We start from the raw sequence: 23995 nt of genomic DNA, 5'->3' as shown, positions 1-23995 counted from the left end.
ATTTCTTTATGCAGGTTCTGTAATTGTTGATTTTGAACTCAGACCTCAACACCTTTAGTGTCCTTTGGTTTTATCGAAGCTGAATCTCCAGTTTCATTCAAGTGTAACAGACCATAAAAGCATGATATATATATACAGAGGAATAAAGAGTCTTTAACTGGGGTAAATCTACTTTATGTGCTTTTAGAATTTCTCCGATTCAGCAAAACCAGAAGATGTGGAAATAGAGAAAACATTATTGGTGTGGGGTATTAAAATGTGATTATGCTATTTTTTATTTTAAATTTATTGTATCTGTTACATAAAAGGGATGTCCGGACATATTCTAATTCATAATGTATATTTTCAGTCTCAGATATATGACTACATCATTTATATGGTATAATTGAGAATTTTCACAATTAAAAAACATTTTTGGGTCCAAATAGTCGCAGCTGTATTTTGTTATTTTTGTAGTAAGTAAATGTTTTCTGAAAATTAAGTATAAGTATACATATAAGGAGTATCATTATTTATGGGCTTACCATGAATTTCAGTTGATAATGTATATAATTCTGTTTCAAGTTGTATGGAAAAAATAATAAGTAGCACTAAATACTTACATTGAGGATTTTTTTCATTATCATTAACGGAGTTAATGTGGTTGGAATTGGGTTCTAAAGGTATAAAAGAATAAAAAATAAAATATAACTGAATAAACTTGGTAATATTCAACGTGTTTTGTATTTATATTTTTTAATCTCTTGGTAAGTGATATTATAGCATTTAATTAAAATTAGATATTTCATCTAAACCTACAAAACATGCCGAATGTAATTAAAAAAATACGGAAATAACTAAAAATGTAATACATGAATTTTTACCTAATTAATAAGATGTGGATAATGGTAAATTTATTTAATAATTTTGTTTATACTTACGTTCTTGGTCTGATCCATCTTCAGATTTATCATCTTTACTTTTCATAAATGGGAATTTTCTACTAAATGAGAAATTTTTCTTTTTCCTATCTAACGTTGATTGCTGAAAAAATAGAAAATGTATGAATCATGTAATAGATAAAAATATTAACAAAGAAATATACTAAACAGCAAAGTTAGCACATAAGTAAATTTTTGATTTATTAGATTAAAAGTACTAAAAACGTAACTAAATGACCAAATTTTTGGTTCATCAGATTGGAAGTACTATAAAGTAACTAAATTGCCAAATCTTATGTTCAACCTAAATTAGTTTAGAAAAATTTTTAAGTTATGTTATATTCTATTCATTCTCATTTTAGCTAATTAAATTGCTAGTCGAAAGACACTAAAATGGTACTTGTAGTTTATGCAGAAAGTTGACAGTAAATTTTAAATGAAATTAAACAAGTGTTCGCCAACTTTTAGCTTCTTAGTTTAACCTTTTCACTGCTAGTATTATTTTTTATTTCATCGATAATTTCTGAAATCCATTAGAATACGTTTATGGGACTATTTTAATCAGTGGTAGCATTCCAATGCTGAAAATCTTTAAGGATCCCGACACCCAATTTTTTACATTTAGGATAATGCAAAAATCGGATTAACGGAGTTCTAGTGTATTTTTTTCTATGAATTTTACTATAAAATCAATTTGACTTCACAAATATTTTTATTTAATGTACATAAAAACGTTTACTCACCTTATCGAGTATGTTAGGCGAATGTCCCTGAAATTTAACTGATCTATCTCTAGCTCTCTGTTTTCTTTCCCATCTCCTTTTCGATGGAACTATTCCCATACCCTGTTCATCTCCAGTATTAAGTACTCGTCTGGCTTGCCACCATTCATCGTCACTAGCATTAGTCACGTGTAAAATATCACCATAATGAAACGCTAAACCTCTACTTGGTAGACCGTCATCTTTCATTGGATCATAGTCAAATAGGGCTCTGAAAAATCGATTAGTATTTTTATTTTCATAATCTTTTTAGAGGTAGGTACATAAAGCATTTTGGAAACATCTGCATACGAATTTATAGAAGTTTAAGATGAAGATCGACGACTATACCTATTCAAGTTAAAGTACAGTCAAATTATGTTTCAATTTTAAGTTTAAGCAATTCAATTTTATTTTCATTGTTTCATTGTAAGGTTTTTATTTTCAGGGTACTTAATAACTTTAGTTAACAAATTTCAATTTTCAAGGATTCTGCAGATAACGTAATGTAGCTATGTCAAATACATAATATATGAGGGAGCAGCTGAAATTGTGGAAATCTAATCTTCAATCACTAGAGGATGAGCTGATAAACTGGTGGAAGAAATTATTTACTCTTATACTACTATTCAGAAAAGGAAGCTTACTAAATGAGTATATTTGAAGCTGTTGATAATAAAGAGGTAGTTAATTTTACAAGCACGATTGATTCTTCTAGAAAATTTGTAGAACAAGTGGGATTCAGGTGGAAAAAAGTAGAAAACGATAGAAAAGTATTGGATGAAACATGCGACATTAAATCTAAACTTACAGATTATACGAAAATAATAAAAATATATGTAGATGGGACATATATTGATATAATGCAATGTACATCAGGATTCATACTTAATACTACTGCTATTTACATCTTGATCCAATGAAATCTAATGATTTGACACAAATATTAATAGACAAAGTTAATCCTGGTGCTCAAAAAAAATCATTTTAGTGACAAATAAAGCCTCGTATCATAATGTATCCAAATTCTTTAACCTCGCAGCAATATTTGTATACATTAGTTTAAACACTTAGCAGCTTAAAAAGATTTATTGTTAATATTCTTCAGTGAAAACAAAATATTTCAATACTGCGTTCACAATAAGCTTAAGCTTTGAAATTGAAATCCTATGGGTAAATAATGGTAAATAATGAAATTGCAGACTGTAATGTATCATGAACCATATGAAGTTTAGCATATAACAGAAGAAAACTTTTAAGACACAATTCAAAACGTTTGCACCCATGCTGATGCAGAAATATTTTTAAAATAAGAAGAATTATTAATAAATATTAAAATGAATATTGTATTCGAGAAAGTAATTTTGGTTTTGTAGTATAAAATAAAACATTTTGCTCAATGACCTTTTACCATCTTCATCTGTGAAAGTTTGACTTCGAAATAAATGGTAATCAGATTGTGCCAGATCATGGTGAAACACTAAAACTTTCCGATGTGACAAGTCTGGCCGTTTTTCTTTGCTCTCTTCATCCAGTTTCATTAATCATTGACAGTAAATATCAGAACTGATCGTTTGTTCATTGGAAGCATCTCAAAAAACACAACACCTTTGTAATCCCACCAAACTGACAGCGTGAGTTTTTGTTGTCTTTCAGATTTTGTTGTGGCTTGTTCAGGACTGTACAAGACCCATTTTTCAATACCAGTAAAGATTCTTTTCAATAAAGGGCGGTTTCATATCACTTAAAGTGCATATCGCAAATGTTGATTCTTTGTGTTAAATGAATTTCTTTCAATTCGTGAGTTACCCAAATATCAAGCCCAAGACATTTTAATTGTTTTTCAATTGTTGTGTGCGATATATGTAACCTCTTCACAACCTCTAGAAAAGTTCTATAACGATCCTCATCAATTATGACTTTGATTTGGTCATCATTATCATCATCATCAATCGGCCTACCAGAATATTGATCATCTTGAGGGAAAAATCTCCAGTACGGAATTTTTTATAACAATTCTGTTAAGGAATCAATACCATAAGTTTCACATATTTCTTTGTGATCCGCAGCAGCTTTCTTTCCTCTACGGATATAAAAAAGTAAAATATGCCGAACATTTTCGTTTCTGCACTCCATTTAAAATTAACCCACAACTAACAGCTTTAATAGAAATCTCGCACTACTTGCTTCTGAAGTAGTAACAAAAGAAAGTACTCAATTGCCAGCCCTATACTTTGGCTGCCACCATATCATTGTGAATTGAACCCTATAGAATTTAATTAGGATAAAGTAAAAAATAAAGAAGCAGCCAAAAATACTACATTTTAACAAAAAAATGTAAAGGATCTTCTAATGCAAACCTTGGGAAACCGATAATCGTTTCTTTCTCTGACACTGAGGCAGATTCTCGGTGAATAATTATTTATAACTTTTACTGTTTCTTTAGTTAACAAATAATAGACAATGTAATTAATAGTTCTGATATACTGTAAAATATTTATTTGTTATAAATAATGTTTAATGTTTTCAGAATGAGGATTAACTATAGTAGGTTGTATATCAAAAAAAGGGCCTTTCCCGTACCATTTGGCAAATTCTTGTTCTATACAGTTACCTAATCTTCCTAATAAATATTCTAAATAATAAATATATGGTAGAAGTGATGACAAACACATTAATTCTGCTAAAGTTTATCACATAGAGATATTTTTGATGATTTATTTCAATTTTTAAACCAAATAAGTTCTTTTACTTGCAATAGAACATTTTATTATATTTCATAGTCAACCAATTTCTTATTGAACTGATCTTCTTTTCTCAAATAGATCAATTTTCGAAACACAAACATCGACTGCTCTCTAAATAGTGATCAGACACAAAGCAGATCTTATCACTGTTTTAAAATTTTTTCCACCAATAAATACAAAACTTTTCAAAATTTCATGTGCCATCAAATTTGACCCTGTTATTAAACTTCTTACAAACGTAGACACCGACCTTGAAATTCTTTATAAATTTAATTTTTCAATTCGTTGTATTTTTTTTGGTTTCAATAATATTAGTTTAAATATCTATTAGGTTAATTATTCTTTAGTTTGTGATTTTAGTACGACCAGTATTTTATATCATCGCTTCCAATCTGGTAACTTTTCCAGTGATTTCTGGTGGTGTGATTCAGGTTTCCTAAATTGGTCCTTCTATTTTAAAAACAGGATATAATAGAAATATATCGTCAAGACATATCCTTGAAAAATGACGTATAAAATAATATTAAAATGATATTGACGAACAATTGTACTTACACAAACTAAAAAATTATAAAAAATGAAATACAAAAATCGTCTTTTACAAAATTTTTTCATAAAAATAATTTACCTAACGTAAAGAGATCGTTTTTGTGATGTTCTGAGTAGTGTGCCTCCCGTGACTGGGTGTGCCATCTGTTGTTTGAGGTCATGAATTTTGGCTTCGAATCTGTTATATTCTTCCGGTCTATACTGAACCACTACGCTTACCGTTTGACTCGTTCCCTGAAATATAACAAATGAAGTTCAGCTATTTAAGAAAATAATAATTATTATTTAAGCAATAATAAACTTGAAATATATATACCAACGTGGATAAAATAGTGGGATTAAACCAATTGGAAAAGGTAGAGAATAAAACAAAGAAACATTATTTCGATTTGCGATGAAACTTCAAATCCTATTGTTACATCAAGTTCGCAAAATGGTTCCCTAGGGCGGCCCTGTCCAGCTATTATGGAATGTTAAAAATTCGGCGAATTCACGCGGCATTTTTCTTTCACATTTTTTATAATTGGCGGAAGCGCCTTTGATGAACTTTTTATTATAGCGGGCGGTTTATTTACAGTATTTCTTTTAAATAATTTGTAGGAAAGTCTATTTATTTATTTCTTGTATATAAATAACATAATGTAGCGCAGTTAATTAGTCGTAGTGAAAAGAACGAATTAGTAAAAGTAATCGCAGAAATTATTTAAATGATATTTATAAATAAATTATTATAAGTTAAGTGTATTGTATAGTGTGTAAATTAATTAAGAACGTAAGAGACAGTGTTCATTAATTCACCCAAGAATAGAAAGAGTATAAATAAATACGAAAAACGTTATATTATGGAAAAACTTAGAACAATAAAATTGTAGGTAATAAAAAATTTTACAAATTTTGTATTAAACTTTTTTCATATAACATCGAAAGTTATGTGAAAAATTCGAATAACTAATCTTTCTGGTTTTCTATCATTAAAAAAATATTTTCTACGAAGTTCGATGAAATCTTACTTTTTTATGTCGCAAACGTATTTTTTTTATTTAGAAAATATTCATGTTTTACTTTATTTTGACTAATATGGAAGAAGCACCCAAATTATTCTTCGAAAATTCTCACGTCAAAATAGTGTTTTTTTTTAAATCGGTCGGCTTTCTGTTAATTGAAATATCTACTTTCTGATGGTGTAAAAAATATTCATTATAATAGCTAATTTTCTCAAAAAAAAGCAGAAAAAACTCCAAGCCGAAATTTTTTTGATTATGTACACTTTTAAGCTTTTATTAAAATTTTACATTTTAACTACTTATGTTTATTAATGTAACATGGAATTTCATGTTTTTCCAATGTAAAATAAAATTTCAGATTTAAGTTTTATTCGTTTTCTTTTTGCATTTTTTGAGAAAACTTACCATCTTTTTACGTTATTAGAAAGTAGAGATTTCAACGAACAAAAAGCCCACTGACTTTTTTTAAAAAGCCAATATTTTGACGTGAATCGATTGAAAATTATCGTATTTTTTTATATTAAGTCAAAATAAGGTTAAAAAATAAATATTTTCTTAATCGAAAAAATTAGGATGTGTTTTCACTAAGAGTCATAAAAAAATAATTTGTTTTGAAAGATAAATGAAAAACGAAAACTTGTTTATTGGAATTTTTCACATAAATTTCGAGGTTATGTGAAAAAGTGGTGGCTACATCGGAGGTAAATTTTAATTCGAGCTACAAATCTAAAAACGACACTGGAATTTTGAGCCGAGAATTAAATATGATTTTAATTAGAATATAAGATTTCTTTTAAAAACGAATTTCAAATTTACAAATATTCATCTCTGGTGAGCTTTCTATCACAAGAATGCTACCTGATTTAATTACGGGACATTATTAGATGGGAGTGAAACGTCCACCAGATAGTTTTATTCAACATCATGCATTGTTTAAGAAACAAGACAAAACAAACATTTTATTGCTATATAGAAGTGTGCGTAAATCAATCAAATAATTGTTAAATGGATTGTTTTATGATAAGGGGACTATAAAAATATTTTCATTAACATTCACGATTTATTCTACACGAGGTTTTGAAAGACAAAAAATTCAAATAATTGAGAAATCTTAAAGAATTCGGATGATCGAAAATTTGATTTAATTTGATTTTTAAACAGATCTTTCATTACATTTTGTGATTATGACATTTTTTGGGGGCTGAAACCAAAATGAAGTTATGTAATAATTATTTATGATGTGTGTGTTAGAAATGATGTTTATTAAATTTAAATCACTTTTAACACAAATGTCATACAATTTTTTTATAACTGCTATATTTTGGTAATAAAATAAGCGAATTTGTAATAAAATTTAACTTAAAAATGTATTTTTTCTACGTTCATGCAATAAACAACTTTATTGAACTATATTTACCGGAAAAAGTGGATCTTTATTGCACTAGTAAATGCCTCAAACATATGCGATCACTATGATTTGGGTAATGCAACTCTGTAGCTCTAGAAATGTTAAAAATTGATGTTTGTACGAAAACTTATTTAATTATGCGATTTTTGGGGATCTGAATATAGAAGAAAAGTTAGAAAAAAATGTTATTAGAAAAATATCGAGTTATGTGTAAATTTTGTCGGTCTGTTACATTTAAATTTTAAAAAACCAATATACTCAATTCTGCAAACATGAATATTAAATCAAAAGGTAAACAAAGCAAAAGTTAGATATTGTGGAATATTTTGTAATTAATTGGAACGAATTGGGTGTTGATATTACTCAAATTAAGAAATAATAGGGATATTTCTTAAAATTCGACCAAATCATCATTGATCTCTGTTAAAAAATGAATAGAATGAATTAGAAAATTATTTTTTGACACCTGTTTTAATACGAAATCACGAGTTTTTATGTCTTAGAAGAGAAAGATAAAATAAATGAAACAAATTAACAAATATTATTATAACCTTTTAAAAAAGGAAAACAAAATAAATAATAGAATTAGAAGCCAGGGTTCTCTGAGTTCTTAGAAGAGGAAAATAATGAAAAATTAGAAGATACATTTCCACAACGTAGAAAGAGGAAAACAAAATTTTTTTATAACCCGCTTTTATGAAGTCTTAAAAGAGAAAAAAATAAGAAATCGCGTTTTCATGATGTTATAAAAGAGGCAATTGAAAAAGTGAAAAATCCACGGTTTTATGACGTCTTAGAAAAGGAAATTGAAAAGGTGGGAAGGTACGGTTTTATGACTTCTAAAAAGTGAATACAAAATTGATAAAAAAATTGCAAAACATGTTTTTATGATGTCTTAAAAGAGGAGAATAATATATATAAAAAAATTGCAAAACACGTTCTAATGATATCTAAAAAGAAAAGATTCCAAAGATTGAAAACCATGGATCTATAGTGTCTAGAAAGAGGAAAATAAAATAAAAGTTAAAAATCCGTTTATATGAAAGAAAAATAAAAAAATACGAAACAACGTTTTTATGAAGTTTTAAAAGAGGAAAAAAATGAATAAAATAAAAGAATACTTAATTAAAAGCCACTGTTTCTGACTTCTTAAAAAATAAAAATAAAAAAAATTAGAAAACATGTTTTTATAATGTCTAGAAAGAGTGACACAAAAAAATCTGAAAAGCTGTTTTCATGAAGTTTTACAAAATAAAAGTAGAAAAAATAACACATTTTCATAAAGAGAAAAATAGAATTTCTTTTCAAGAAATCTAAAAAATATAAAAAATAAAAAACTACATTTTTAAGGCGTCTCAAAGTTAAAAAAAAGTAGAACAAATAAGAAACTACATCTGAAAAGAGGAAAACAAAATGAATAAAAGAATTAGAGGCCATGGTTCTATGATTTCTTAGATAGGGAAAATAAAAAAAAGAAAGCATGTGTTAATAATGGCTAGAAAGAGGAAAATGAAAAAAAATTAGAGATAATGTTTTTATGGAGTCTTGAAAGAAGATAACGAAGTGAATAAAGAGATTGAAAAACGTTATGATGACGTTTAAAAAAATGAAATAAATAAAAAATTATGTAACAACAGTTTTATGACGTCTTAAAAGAGGAAATCGGAAAGGGGAAAAACCACGCTTTTATGACGCTAAAAAAGGGAAAAAATTATAAAAAAAACCTCAAAAACACGTTTTTATGATGCTTTAAAAGCGGAAAATAAAATAAATAAAAGAATTAAAGGCCACGGTTTTATGACTTCTTAAAACAGGGAGATGAACGTCGTATGAACGCTTTATAAAAAAAGCGTTCATACGACCCCTTAAAAGAGAAAAATAAAAACGTGGCGCGGCCACATAAAATATTTGAAAAAGTTTAATCAGCGCTTGGTCGCTACATTTTTGGTATAGTTTCTGCTATCATATAAACTTTCATATTTGCAATCGGATTGCGGCAGTACAGCGCATTAAGGATCCTTTTAAGACGTCATGGAAACGGGGATTCGTACATCATAGAACAAATATGATACTTTTCGGTGAATTCGACTATTTTTTTCTGTAGCCGGTTTAAGGGATCTTTTACGATCACAATATTGACTTTAGTTTGATGAAACCGAAAGCTTTTATGACCATCGTAGTTTTCCAAAAATTCCTGTTTGATTTTTCACTATAATCAGACGCTAATTTCCGATCGTTAGAGTCTCATTTTTTAAAATACCGTTTTCTGTATTTAATTCTTCAGAACTATTGATGAAAAGTATCGTGGAACTCTAGAACAATGCTGGACGCTATTAGAACCCCTTTCAAACTATGAGACGCTAACTTCACACACGCCCAAACATCAGGCAAAATGGCTTATAACTTGTCAAGTATTTGCAGTGGGAAACATTAATAACGAACAGTTTTTTTAAGATAATCCCAAACGTGTTCAATGGGATTAAGACCTGCTGATACTGTTTTATGCCGAATTTCGTTTGCTTGGGTTTGGTCTAGCACAATTCTGATTCTATACGGAGAAATTATCAGAGGTAAAAGAATAGAAGGTTGCAAAAGATTAATGACAATAATAACATTGTTAAGATTAAAAACACATTAAAAAAATAACATTTTCCTTGCTCCATATTCAATTATTAGAAAACGAAGTATATGTAAGATTAATATAGAAGTAAAAAAAATTAAAAACCAACTGGGATTCATGACTCTGCATTAAGATACATATAGTTAGGTGCTTTATCTTCTGAGGTTCCTATTTCAAAAAGGGTGCAACGTATGGAAACGTTCCAGGCAAAATTTGTGAAGAATTTCATCTCCTACAACTTTTTTAATAAATGTAAATACGATTGAGAGTGAAAAGAACGTCATAACTTTTACTACCTTTTAATTTAAATGTTGAAATTTAATGTAAATTTTCAAACAACATTCAGCTTATTGGGTTAGATCCATAGGTTGACCTCTTTTTTTAATTAAGATTATTATATTATACATATAGCACAGCACAAGTTAATTTTTCACACAAATAAAATGAAGATAACTACTTTGATACTGACATTATTTACCTTGAGTGCCAACGCCGCTTCCTCGTGCGTGGCATTTCTGAGATTGACCCCGTTTACGCTCAAGATTTGATCACCTCTTCTCAACTCTCCGCTCAAATCAGCTGGTCCGCCGGCTAAAATGAACGATATGAAGATACCTTCGCCATCTTCTCCACCTACAATGTTGAAGCCTAGACCAGAATTTCCTTTTTGTAGAACAACTGTTCGTATGTCTCTGCAACAAAATAAACGAGGTTAGAAATCAAGGAAATCAATCAGTTAAATTTTGATTTTGACAAAGAAAGGTAATTTATAGAGTCTGTCGTAAACACAAAAATATTGATACAATAAAAAATGACATTCCAATGATCTTGAAGGTGGTTTAACTTGCTACCAAATAATCACTAATTTTTCTTTTAGAACTACAGAATGAGGTGAATGGACTAGTAACTAATCTATTTTACTAAATTGTAAGTTTACTTATATCAGAGATCAAAGTGTTCAATTCTCATTGTAACTACGGGAGATCTGGTAGACCTCTACCACAAGCTACTCTTCGCTTTGATATCATCATATATAAAATAAAAGCAATTATCTTTCAAACGTTTAGAAAAACTAAAAGTCAACAATCGTTTACAAAAAGATGTACTATCTGAAGTTTTCCAACTACATATTATAAATAATTACTGTTGTATATTGGTAAGGCATTTCCAAAAGTATATTTCCTTCTCCATTAGTTTCCTGCATGGAGCTCATTATTATAAACTACATTATTATATATTCTCTCATTACACAACTGGTCATTTACACATATTTAAATTTTTAATTAACTTAATTAATTTGGTTCCATTCCTTTTTCAGGATATTTAAAAGGTGTGAAATGGAAGAAGGACAATCCTTTCTCACTAAGGTCGGGCGACTGTAACGGCCAAATCATTACTTTTAGTACATTCTTACTTTCCAATTCTGCAGATCAAGCACTGGATAGAACGCACTAAATTGTCCGTTAGTAATTTTTTATAGCTTAACCATCAAGTAGTCTCCGCGAGTCGGGATTACACATGTATCTAACATTCGTTCTTCCTTTCAGCGGCGCACACTCTTCTAGACACAAAAACCTCAAATTTTGGCTCATCACTACATAAAACTCTCCCCCACTCTCCATGCGTTTTTATGTTCTTTAGCCTACTGGAACCTCTTTTATTTTGACCTCTTAAAATAGGTTTGTCCACTGCCTCCTGTCCAAAAAAGGTGAACTTTTGTCAATCTTCTTTTCATTGTAGAAATACTTAAAGCCAGTTCTTTAGATTCATTGACCTGAGCTGCTATCTCTGGGTAAGTGAGTCACGTTCACTGATCAATACTATAAGTTGTGGTTTTTGGAGACCGCCTTGAACCAATTTTATCGCTTAAGATCCTGGTGGATGTATGTTTTCTCAAGTTATAGTCCACGGTACCTCGAAGTATTTTTAATTTGACGACAATTGTACAGTTACTTTTGGCTAGACTGCAAAGACTTACGATTAATGCACGAAGTCATCCGATGGTTCCTTGGTTTTACCCATTTTAAAACTTGCAATAAATCAAAAACGGGCTAATGGGGACCAAACTACAATCATAACCCCCGTGGAAATAATTCACAGTTGAAGATTAATCAGCAAATCAGCCGGTACTTGCAAGTTTCAACTTGTCGCACTCACCAACAAAATATAAACATGCGCTCGTATAAAGTAAACAAATAACGAACACTATTATTTTTTATTTTGTAAGACACCGTTTTGACCGGCGTGGAAGAGAAATTTGTTAAAGTGTATTATTTTGATATTTAATGGGGTGGGCAAAAACTTTTGACAGGTAGTCTTTGAAATTTCTATATTAGTTTAAAAGTTTCAGGGAACACCAAGACTATATTGGCCTCCTAATGAGCTCATCGTTGTAAACTGGTCATAATCAAATAATTTACTCATTTATCAGTAGAATCGCACAAATATTATATCATTTGAGAGTGATAAATGAACATACACCAATCAATATTCTCTAGGGAGCATTCAATAAATTTCATGTCCTTGATCAAATAAAAAGGATTATAAAAAAAGTAGAATCTAATGGTTTTGTACGTTTCTAAAGCAAAAGGGATCTATTTGATAAAAAACATTTAAAAAAAAACCAAATGTTAAGGGATGTAAGTATGATAAACGGTAGTACTGCAAATAGTCAAGTTGTGATAGATACGACTCGAAAGTGTCAGTAGTCGACTCAGATAGAGACATGGTAACATAGGTAAAGTACGTGATAGACTTTTGGGCCGACAACGGATAGAGCCAAAGCTAAAATATCGTTGTAAAAGCTACTTAGTTAATTTCTGATCTATCATAACATGTTACTAAGTGCCCAAACTATAAGAAAGTAATTGAATGAAGCCAATTTATACAACGGAAAATGTGCAAGTGTTTGGTCTTTATCTCGTGGTAACGTACAGCAAGGTTAGATTGGATAAGTGTATAGAAACAATCGGGATTAGTGACATATCTGCTAGCATCTCAACAGGTGCACAGTTATCGAGGTGGTACAGTAATGGTATGAAGAGGAATTAGTACTGGTGAAAGTGACCGTTCCCTCACAAGTTGATTATTTAAACCTTCTATTGTGGGTCTATATGCTGCAGCAATTGGGCAACTCAACTCGGCAGGCATTACTCGAGAGTAATAGAACTTACTCGCTTTTGCTTGCTTCTAAAAAAATCCTTCTTATGTTAAAAGGGTAACTAAATTTTTCAAGCTTGAGCTAATCAATGCATTGATTTATTTAATAACCAGTAGAGGTTAATAGCAGTCTTCAAAAAGAAGAGAGAGAAGATGTTTTTTGATATTTAACCTGTTTATTAAGGAACCGAATTTGATTAATATTAAACTGTGAATCATATAGATGGTTAAAGATAAACTTTATTGTTCGTTTGCAATTTGTATTAAAAAATAATCATAGCAGTTGAGCTATTGCTTTGAGGTCCACTGGAATTCAGCAAGGACAAACTGAATGAAAAAAAAAAGAGATGTGAAATAATAAAAAATCAATTTTTATATCGATTTGGAAAGTACAAAAATTTCAAGAAAATAAGGGAACATGATTCATTTTCAAGTATAGATGTAGGAGGAGGTAAAGCACTTGGAGACAAAAAGCACCATTTTAAAATTGATTGAATGTATTCGAGAAACGATTTCTTCACTAATATCGCCTCGTATCTTCAATAATCAACAAACTTTTTACTGTGAGCTCCTGCCTTTTATTAGCTTTTGTGATTTCAGAACATAGTAGTATGGTGTAGTATAATATCAGAAAAAACACCTAGAACAATAGTTCAACGGTTACCTAATAGATAAAGTCACTCACCATTCTTTTTATATTTGTTCATTACATTGAATTACGACTGGTGTCGTAAGATGGTATGCGGTTGTGTACCCGTCACACTTTTTTAGTATCACGGAATAATTACTAACAATATATAACAATATGCCTCCCCCTTCCTTAAATCTAATATCGAAGTATTAAAGATATATTTGATGAAATAATTTATTTGTTCTTTTATTTTTGTAATAAAGAGGTTGCCGTGAATTATTATTTTTGATTAATTATAACAAAAGTAAAATAAAAAAAGAAAGATTATTGTTAATTTTTTTTCGGTGCATTCCAGGTAAAAATAATAAATTTGAAAACCAAAATTTTAAGACTCCTTTGGCCAGTAAAAAAATCCATAAATTTCTCGATTTTTGTCCGAAAACTGTACTTAAAACATATAAAAATGAACAATTTATCATAATAATTTAAACAATGTATTAAAACTTTTGGTAATTATTTAGTTTAGGTTGCATACGTCCGATTTCCTTGAAATTTTAGTATATTGTGGAGAAATATATATTATATGGGGCGCGGAAATTATTCCTTCACATACTATTCGAGGTTGAAAATTTAGATAGGTTAGGTTAGGTTAGGTTAGGTTAGACTCATACTCAAAATATTGAGCGACTTTGGCGACATATTCATGATAATATACCTCGTTATGGAAGAACTAGATCTCACTATCGTCAGTATTTTGGGGAATTTCTATTTAAAAGACGTTATTCGTATTCAAATAGAATTGAAGCATTTTTTGAAGAAACGTGTCATTACATTAGTCGTAACTAATTATAGTTAATATTGGAGAGGACAGGGGGCAGGGGGGTCCGCTTTTTCAGCATAAAAAACTGTATAATATACTACAATTACAAGTAAATAGGGCGTATGAAACTTAAATTAAATAATAAATAAGATTAATAATGTGAAAGTTATTTTTTCATAAACCAAAAAAATGTTGTATGACTTATTTTTATGTAAAATAAGTAAAATGAAAAAAATATCGATTGTTCTATTTTTTAAGCACCAAAAATAGGGTGGACACCACTTCCACACAGTTGAAAATATTTAAGATTTAAGAGATGAAAAATATGTTAGCAAGTGATTTCGAAGTAATGGTGCACCATGTATACTATTAATTGATTAATGCCGTTATTGGACAAACTATTCTATTGCAAACCTTACAGAATTTGAAAGTGACGTCACTATATGAGCACACTGTATTTTATACGGAATGCTTGTTGAATACATAAAAAATTTAATAAATGATTCATTCACCAATGATAATTTCTTGGCCTTGGCCAACTATTGCCAGTCCATTAGACAATGAAACTATTTATATATTTAATAACTATTGTTTTTGATTATTTAACTTTTCATACTTTATAAATTTCGTCCATTCTATCAGCTATTTTGAAAAAATTGTATCCACTAACAGATACATCATTTAAAGTGACCTTGTACTCTATTATTTTATTTGTTTAGTTCTAAAGTAGTAGTTGTAGTAAAACTATATAATTTTTTATTTCGATGATATGATTTATTTACTTATTTCCTAATATTTAATCAAGTTTATTTCAATTCATATATTTACCACAAAACGTTACACGTGCCTTCGAAAGCATCATACTAACTTATCTTTTATATCAGTTAACCTAATTCTTCTTCTCATTTTCTCTCCTTACTATCCTCAAAAACTGCACTAAAAACAAACATTCGACACTCATTTTATAAATCTCGCACTGTTTGGCGTATTTTCCAAGAATCAACACGTTGCCCGTTAACTGTTATTCCACGCCGCAAAAAAACAGATGCAACTATAAGAGCTGGCAATAAGCACCCTAACGACAAACTCGAGCTGTTTTGAACCCTGACCTGAGGCAAAAACTTACTACGACAATACATTCGAAATGTCGATTGGAAGGGTCCGAAGGGATGTAGACAAAGCTGTGATCGAGGGTAATAGAGATGGGACGGAACATTTATTGAAACAAGTATAAAAATAGAGATTCTTTATTTTTGGTTTTGGAAAAACTAATACCACATAAATATGTCATTTAAGAGGAACGCCGATAATTTATTATCATGATGGATTTTTTTCACGTGTGTATGGAAAATTAATTGTTTGAGGCAATATTTTTTTAAAAATGAATATCTTTCTTATCTCATTTTCATAATAATAATTGAAGAAATTCTATAGACACAATTTGCATGGATTTAAAACATGCAAATGTACAACAAAACAACAATTATTTTGTTCTAACCTATTAGCGTCCTCTTTTGAGTACAGTACAGGTTTCTAAGAATTTTTTTCGACCAATTGGAGGTAATATAACCAGCTTTCAGTTGAGTCAGTCATTCCGTGTGCATACTGTGAATTCTTACCTAATGCCAAATAGTTAAATAAGATTTTCGACTGTTAAAAATTTATTTTATAAAGTATTTTTTCATGGTTTTAGTAACGACTAGCTGACCCGGCAGACTTTGTATGGCCTCAATCGATATATAAAAGACCTAAACTTTTTGTATAAAATAAACTTGAAACAAACAAAAGGAATCCTTTTTTTATTAAAACAAAGAAAATGCTCGGTATGAATGGAGTTTTGTTATTATTTTTTATTAATTACACATGATGGTGCTTACTTACAAAACAGAGTTTTTCTGAAATGCTGGCTATATCTTTTGTTTCAATCTGTGGTGCGTGAATGAACAAAGATGACGGTTTTCCGACGCGCGAATACGCGACGTATAATTATCTATGCGCGAAACAGGGAAACTCCAAGTTGATTCCGCAAACTTCCAACGACTGGCCTTGCGATTTATTTATGTTCATCGTAAAAGCCAGATTAGAAAATTGTAAACGTTTAAAATCGAATGGTAAATGCGTTAGAATAATCGATATTCGCGGGATCAAGACTTTATGATCGTTGCCTCAATGACGTTATTCATCATCTTTTTTACAGCCAGTCTTGTTCTATTGCACAGTCGATGTTGATTAATGTTACGCAGGATGATGACAATTGATCCTATTTTTAACTGCAAATTGTGAGGTGGTGATCCAGGCAATTCCAGTGGATTTAAAAACTCTGTGGGATAGTTGACTACGTTATCCTGATTCCAACTGTCCTTGAAGAAACTTTTGAGTCTGTGATGTGACAGAAATCTTTATCTGTATCTAATTTATAAACCCCCCTTCCATTTTTTTGATTGGATGGTTTCAACTATGGGAATACACTTTTACCGGCCATGTAAGTTTCTTATTATTATTCGGATGATTTCTATTTTTAATACACTTTCATTACGATTGAAAATAAGAGAATGAAATTAATTAGATTGTTTTTCTCATATCAATGCTTGTCTTTCTTCAATCTGTACGTTTCAGGTGCCACATATTATATAATTGGTTGGCAACAAAGTTTTATAGTATAAAATAAAACACGTTCTTTTAACAAAGAATAGTTTTTGATCAATTATATATTTTCCATTTTTCTCAATGACCTTTTTCCATCTTTTTTTCAACTTCATGATTCCGCGCTCATAAAATGTTTCGGTAAAAACAGAACTAGGTGCAAATGAAGGTCATCGTCATTTGTGGAAGTTTGACTATTCAACGAATTCATCAAACTTCGAAATAAATGGTAATGAGATGGTACCAGATCAGGTCTGTATGGAGGATGTGGCATCACTTCCCAGCCAAGCTCCAATAGTTTCCCACAAGTTCCCAAAGATGTGTGTGGCCTTGCATTATCATGGTGGAAAACGAAACTTTTGACAATTCTGGCCGTTTTTCTTAGATTGCTTCATCTAGTTTCACTAATTGTTGATAGTGAACTGAATTGATCGTTTGGTTCCTTGGAAGCAGCTCAAAAAACACAACACTTTTATAATTCTACCAAACTGACAGCATGAACTTTTTTCTTGTTTTTCAGCTTTCGATATGTTTTGTGCTGATTCATCGAGTTTGCTTCATGATCTTTTTCGAATCATGTTACTGTACAGGACCTATTTTTCATCACCAATGATGATTCTTTTGAAATAATGTTCGGTTTCATATCATTTAAAGTGCATATCGCAAATATTGATTCTTTGTGTTAAATGAATTTCTTTCAATTCGTGAGGTACCTAAATATCAAGCTTCTTAAGAAGCCTAAGACATTTCAAGAGTTTTTCAATTGTTGTGTGCGATACATGTAGCCTATTTGCAACCTCTCGAACAGTTATATGACGATCCTCTTCAATTATGACTTTGATTTGGTCATCATGAACTTCAGTAGACCGAACAGAACGTTTACCACCTTTAAGGGAAAGAGAACAGAATTTTTTATACAAATTCTGACACGTGCGCTCTACTAAGCAATCAGCACAATAAACTTTACATATTTCTTTGTCAGCCTCAACAGCTTTCTTTCCTTTACAGAAATAAAAGAGTGAAATATGCTGAATATCAACCCACAACTGATATATTTAATAAAAGTCACGCACTACTTCAATGTGACCAGTATCACGTGATAAACGGCAAAGTACAGCTGTAACATAAGTTGTCAGAAACATAAAGCAACGCTCTCTATCAATAAAAAGCGAAAGTACTTAGTTGCCAACCTTATATATAATACAGGGTGCGGCAGCATAACTTCCTTTTTTCAAAAGTTAATAAAACTTATTGTATGAATCAGAAAATTTTTATTCGTTTTTTATAATACAGGCACATACATAAAGTTTTGTTTTACTGAGTTTTGAAGATCAAATCAGTTAGGTGACGTCCCCCATTCTCCATACACTGACTAAACCGATTTCTGGCGTTTGTCATGACTCTTGCCAGCATAGCAGGCGTTATGTTGGCAATTTCTTCCTGGATGTTCGTCTTCAAATCTTGTAGGGTCCTTGGACGGTTCACATACACACGGGATTTCAAAAAACCCCATAGGAAATAATCACAAGGGGTCAAATCGGGAGAGCGGGCTGGCCACTCCAAATCGCCCCTAATTGAGATAAGGCGCTCTGGGAAGTGTTCCCTCAAAACAGCCATCGATGTTCTTGAAGTGTGTGCCGTTGCTCCGTCTTGTTGGAACCAAGTGTCCCCTAAGTCCAACTCATCTAGCCGTGGGAAAACATGTTTACATACCGGTGCGAATTCACTGTCACTGTGACTTCATTTTCCTCAAAGAACCAGGGACCAATAATTCCACGTGAGTAAATTGCACACCACACTGTGACTTTAGGTGAATGCAAAGGCCGTTGATGCAATTGTCGAGGATTGGTATCAGCCCAGTAGCGCATGTTTTGTTTGTTTACGGATCCACACAAATGAAAATGGGCTTCATCACTAAAAAAAACAATAGCGTCCTCAGGAACGACTTCCAGAAAAACCTCACACGCGTTCCTCCGAGAATTGAAGTCACGTTCAGAAAGTTCCTGCACAATTGCCATCTTGTATGGATGAAAATGAAGATCATCATGAAGTATTCTCCTCACAGAACGATCGGAAAGTCCAAGGGCAGACGCATGTTTGCGCGCAGAACGCCGTGGTGATCGCAACACTGAAGTTCTAACTAACTCAATGTTCTCCGGTGATCTAATGGGCCGAGGGACTCCAGTTCTTCGTCTTGTCACACTTGCAGTTTGTCTGAACGTAGTGACCCACGTAACAATTGATTTCCGGTCCGGGACAGGGGCCAAGGGGGCTAAATTAAAGCGATTCCGAAAGGCGCGCTGGGTTGCGATCACAGAACATCCGCTCGAAAAGTAAACCTCAACGGCAAACGCACGCTCCTCACTGTTCCAACGCATGATGGCGACTGAACTGTGCCGGGACAAAACTTTATAGTCCCCCCTCTCGAACGAGACCACTAGCACTCCGTTACGACATCTACCGACTAAATGGCGAACTTTTTAAAAAAGGAAGTTATGCTGCCGCACCCTGTACTTAGACAAATATACATCTTCATAATTTTATGTTTTTATAATATCAATGTCAAGTATAGGTAGTTAGAGTATAACACAGCAGTTATTCTGTTATATGACGTTATTTGGAGAATAAGGATTTAAAAACTACTACGGTGATAAGTAAAAATAAAGGTTGTGCAAGAGAATGCAATGTCCAAACTGTTTAAAAGAAACACCATTAAATGATTCAAGAGCTGGCGCTTGAGTGTTTGTGGTCGATTCCAAATCACCGCTGGGCTCCTATTAGAATGTCTTACAGACAAAAGTACTCGCCATAGATTTGTTGGAATCAGGTACAAATAAACGCATTAGTTCCCTTGTTACCTTTCTAAATTCCTGGTTATACAGAGATCCATAACGATCAAGCAACCACTACACATGCCAGAAAAGTAACAAGAATGCTTTTTACTATTCTGAGGTGTGGAAATATGCTCTTATCAGAAAGAGTTTAGGTATAATGAGGAAACTAAAAGAAAAGTTCTCCGAAGATGCCTTCCCAGGCGAAAGGTATTTGGATATCAATAAATTCCAGCTAGACCTAGTTCTCTTGTACTCTCAGGAATCATTTAATGAGATAAAGTGTAAGGCAGAAGGCAGAAGAATAACTAATTCATTTAGTTTTAGAATGTGTCACCTTAGCTAGCGTACGAATCCAAGGACTCGTTAGAACTATGTGAACAGCTGCAGTGCAATGTTACCTCAAACTCCAGAAATCAATTGAAAAAAAAATTACTAATTTTCTTTTCACAATAAAACTCTAAAAAATTACGTCAAAAATTACGAAAGGTGTTGTGAGTTGGGGACTCGAAATAAAGCTCTCTAAGATTTTTTTATTTCGAGTCCTTAACCAACAACACATTTGTAATTTTGTACCAAGAAGTACATTACATCGAAAACCAATAGACGAAGAAAATATCTTCAAAATTAACTTGCAAAATAGTAGCTTGTTACTCTCCATCTCTACAAATTACAATGAACAATGATACTGACGGGACGCCGACATATACCTACTACATTGAACATTGAAGCCCTTTTGTACTGATAGAAGATCGATACATAACAGGTGATTATGTAGGATGCTTTAAAGTCGATCAATGGATGTGCAAATAACCACGTAATCAGATATTTCAATCCGATATAAAGTTCAAAGCACTAACTTCAAAGACTTCCAGACACGATCACTTTTAATACATGCAAATAAATTGATAATACGTCTATATTTCAAGCCGTTTGAGTATCAGAAACTGGATATGTGTATCTATCTATACGAGATGTCATGCGTGCATATAATGATCGATTTATTGGTTAGTATCGAATAGGTTACTACCATGTTTTTGTGAGCAAAATAGTTCAGTTCCATAGAACAAATGTAACTACTCCAATCTATATGGAGAAACAATAAACAAATTCTGTGTTTCTTGTTGTTTTTTTAGGAAAATATTGCTATGTTTTACCTTTATTTCGAAATACAATGCTGTTGCTTCCTCTTGTCGATATACAATAAACAAAAACCGTAAAAAACGAAACAAAGACAATTCGTTTCTGTAGTGGAAACTAACAAGTAACTGAAAATTCTATGAATATAAATAACATTTGTAAATCCTTGAAGAAATCAAATCTAATATCCTCTTAATGAGTGCTGAACATAATCAAAATATTTCAGATATTCTTACTTAATACACATATAAGATAATAATATATATTACTTTGTTGATTTAATTGAAATTAGCGCATAAGTCAGGTCAGTAAGTTATATGGGCTCGAGGCGTGGCGTGTTCGCCACAGATTTTAACGTTTCACGTATAAAGTTCGTGGATAAAATTGTACACACTCGAAACTTAATTACACATTATAAAATTTCTCATAAAAGTCTTCTTAGCATGATATTAAAAGACGGATCAAAAACAGCATACGGAACTGAAATAGGAGTGTACGGGCCCAGAGCCAAGCACTTTGAAAGTCTGGGCAGCGCACTAAGCATTAAAGCAGATATCTACGCAATTGAGAAATGTATGCAGTTCAATCTACAGAGGAACTAGCGCAAACAGGAGATCATCATCATCATCCGATAATGAAGCAGCTATTAGAGCTCTAAGCTCCAATATAATAAAATCCAGACTCGTTTTTGAACTGCCTAGCTGATAAGCTTGCTAAAGAGGGGGCATACAAGCCCTTTATTGGACCCGTACCCTTCTGTGGTAACAGCTACAGAGCAATGTTAAAAGCCCTGGAAAAGAAGGTAGATAGGAGCAAAACCAATTATTGGGACAATCTACAGGGGCTGAGACAGACAACGACTCTTTTGGGACACTATAGACAGAGTAGATCTGCTGAATGTATGAATCTACGAATACTAAAAAGAGTTCTCAACAAACACATGAAAACGCTAGGCCTAGCAGATAATGCGGCGAGGACTGAACCTCCATCCAAAATCTCTCGAAGTGTGACACACTAAGGAGCTCCAAAGCACTACACCTGGAATCGCTTGGCAATTCAAACCATCCCACATTTTAGACTTTTTAAAAGGAGTGGGATTGATTGATCAGCTGTAAACAAATTAGATATTTTTAAGAAAGAAGATTGTAGAAATTCTAACAGCCGTATAGTAAGTAAATAATCCGATGTCGTAGTGAACATATCGGAATAGTGAAAAGTAAACGTTATTTATATTTAAATAAATTAGTGTGTTAAGAAAGTGTTTAGTAGAAAGATTTAGTGCATAGTTCGGTGGATAATGAATAGTGTTGAATGAAGTAAGTAAGTAAGTATGTATAAATTCACCCCATCATTTAAAACTGTTTAAATTTGAAGTGGATGATGCAAGCGAATTGTTACTAGAAGAATTTGAGAGCGGACAAAGGCCTTAAAATAAAAATTACATACAGGAAACAATTCAGCAATAGAACGTTGATAGAATCAATGCGGTTAACATTGCTAATCGGTTGGAATAAACTATGTTTAATTTCGGGAGGGATTGAAACGATAATAGGATTCATGTAAATGTAATCTAGGACATTAAATTATAATAAGACTGTTCAATGATGAAACTCTCAGTCACGTTGTTTCGAAATATGTGTCAAAAAAGAATTAATACCAACACAAATCAAAAGTAAAATAAAGGTTGTTTCGGGTGACTAGTGTCCATCATTTTCAACAATTAAAAATTGGTTTAAATTGTTTGGCTGGGATGAGAATCACTAGCGGAAGGTTCTGTGACGGTGACTCCAGAAAACGTTAAATTACTCACCGACGCCCACAAACATAAGAAATTGCGGCGCAGACCGGCATGTCCAAAACAAGTGTTCTAAAGATCCTACATAAGGATTTAAATATGACAAGAATTAGTGCAGTGCTATTTTACTATGATCTGACAGCCAAAAGAAATTCCATGAAGTAGCATCGGAATGAAGAGCCAGTGTCAACAGCATGAAACGTTCTCATCCTCTCGTTGCTAGGAACGATATACCAATCGAGATATCTGCTTTCAAGAAGATTATCGACAAGATGGTGAAACGTACAAATATCTTCATCAGAGGAATACAAGAGAAATATACACGAGAAACAAGTAAAGAGAAATGTTTCGTATTTCTGAGATTTCAGATACTATTAGGCGTGAAGATCAGAGCATTTAAAAGGCGCAAAAACGTTGACAGCCAGTTTTTTTTGAAATGTCAACATTGTTGGTATAAACGCCAACAAAAGGGCACGAATGAACCTCCATATGCATTTCATTTTGTTCCATTTTATATTACTGCTAATTAAAATAAAGATTCAAAAGATTTTTTTTGTAACATTGTTGTATCTTTTCTTAATGTATGAGTTGGTCAAATATCACAACAATTACCGTTAAGGTATAAAGAACATGATGGTGTGAGAAAAACAATGTGCGATCACATAATTAGTAACACGAAGCGCGAGTAGTTGAGGGTTAACCTTCTACGTGGAACTTTCAACCTTATAGACTATGAGGGGTTGCCTAAACCCATTATATAAGTTATATATTTTTCATGCTCTTTCAAGTATAAACGAAACTACTTTACTTGTTTTTGTGCCTGTTGTCTTAGTTAAGCAAATAGAAGAAATTATTAACTATATTATTCGAATAGTCTTGGTTCTATAAATATTTGAAATTAAAATTTCATCAGTTGAATCAAGGGTCGAGCTTTCTTTTTTTTGAAACTCGTAAATAAATTGATTAT

The 23995-nt window shown here is 31.7% G+C and overlaps 1 protein-coding gene across 14 annotated transcripts in view; it reads right to left on the bottom strand.

Moving 5' to 3' along the window:
• The window catches only part of LOC130450233 (disks large 1 tumor suppressor protein), a 1338131-nt gene that overhangs the window by 46625 nt on the left and 1267511 nt on the right, over positions 1–23995 (bottom strand). For 7 of the 14 annotated variants that reach the window (XM_056788509.1, XM_056788517.1, XM_056788518.1 and 4 more), the window contains 5 exons: positions 10479–10701; positions 5057–5211; positions 1664–1913; positions 921–1023; positions 603–656 (listed from right to left, as the gene is read on the bottom strand). In XM_056788509.1, the coding sequence (XP_056644487.1) occupies positions 603–656; positions 921–1023; positions 1664–1913; positions 5057–5211; positions 10479–10701 (785 nt within the window). The remainder of the gene's footprint in view (positions 1–602; positions 657–920; positions 1024–1663; positions 1914–5056; positions 5212–10478; positions 10702–23995) is intronic. The other 7 variants (XM_056788522.1, XM_056788521.1, XM_056788514.1 and 4 more) reach the window with 3 other exon arrangements.

Source organism: Diorhabda sublineata, chromosome 11 (genome assembly GCF_026230105.1).
Source record: "Diorhabda sublineata isolate icDioSubl1.1 chromosome 11, icDioSubl1.1, whole genome shotgun sequence".
Classification (NCBI taxonomy): domain Eukaryota; kingdom Metazoa; phylum Arthropoda; class Insecta; order Coleoptera; family Chrysomelidae; genus Diorhabda; species Diorhabda sublineata.
This window is presented reverse-complemented; position numbering and strand designations above follow the sequence as displayed.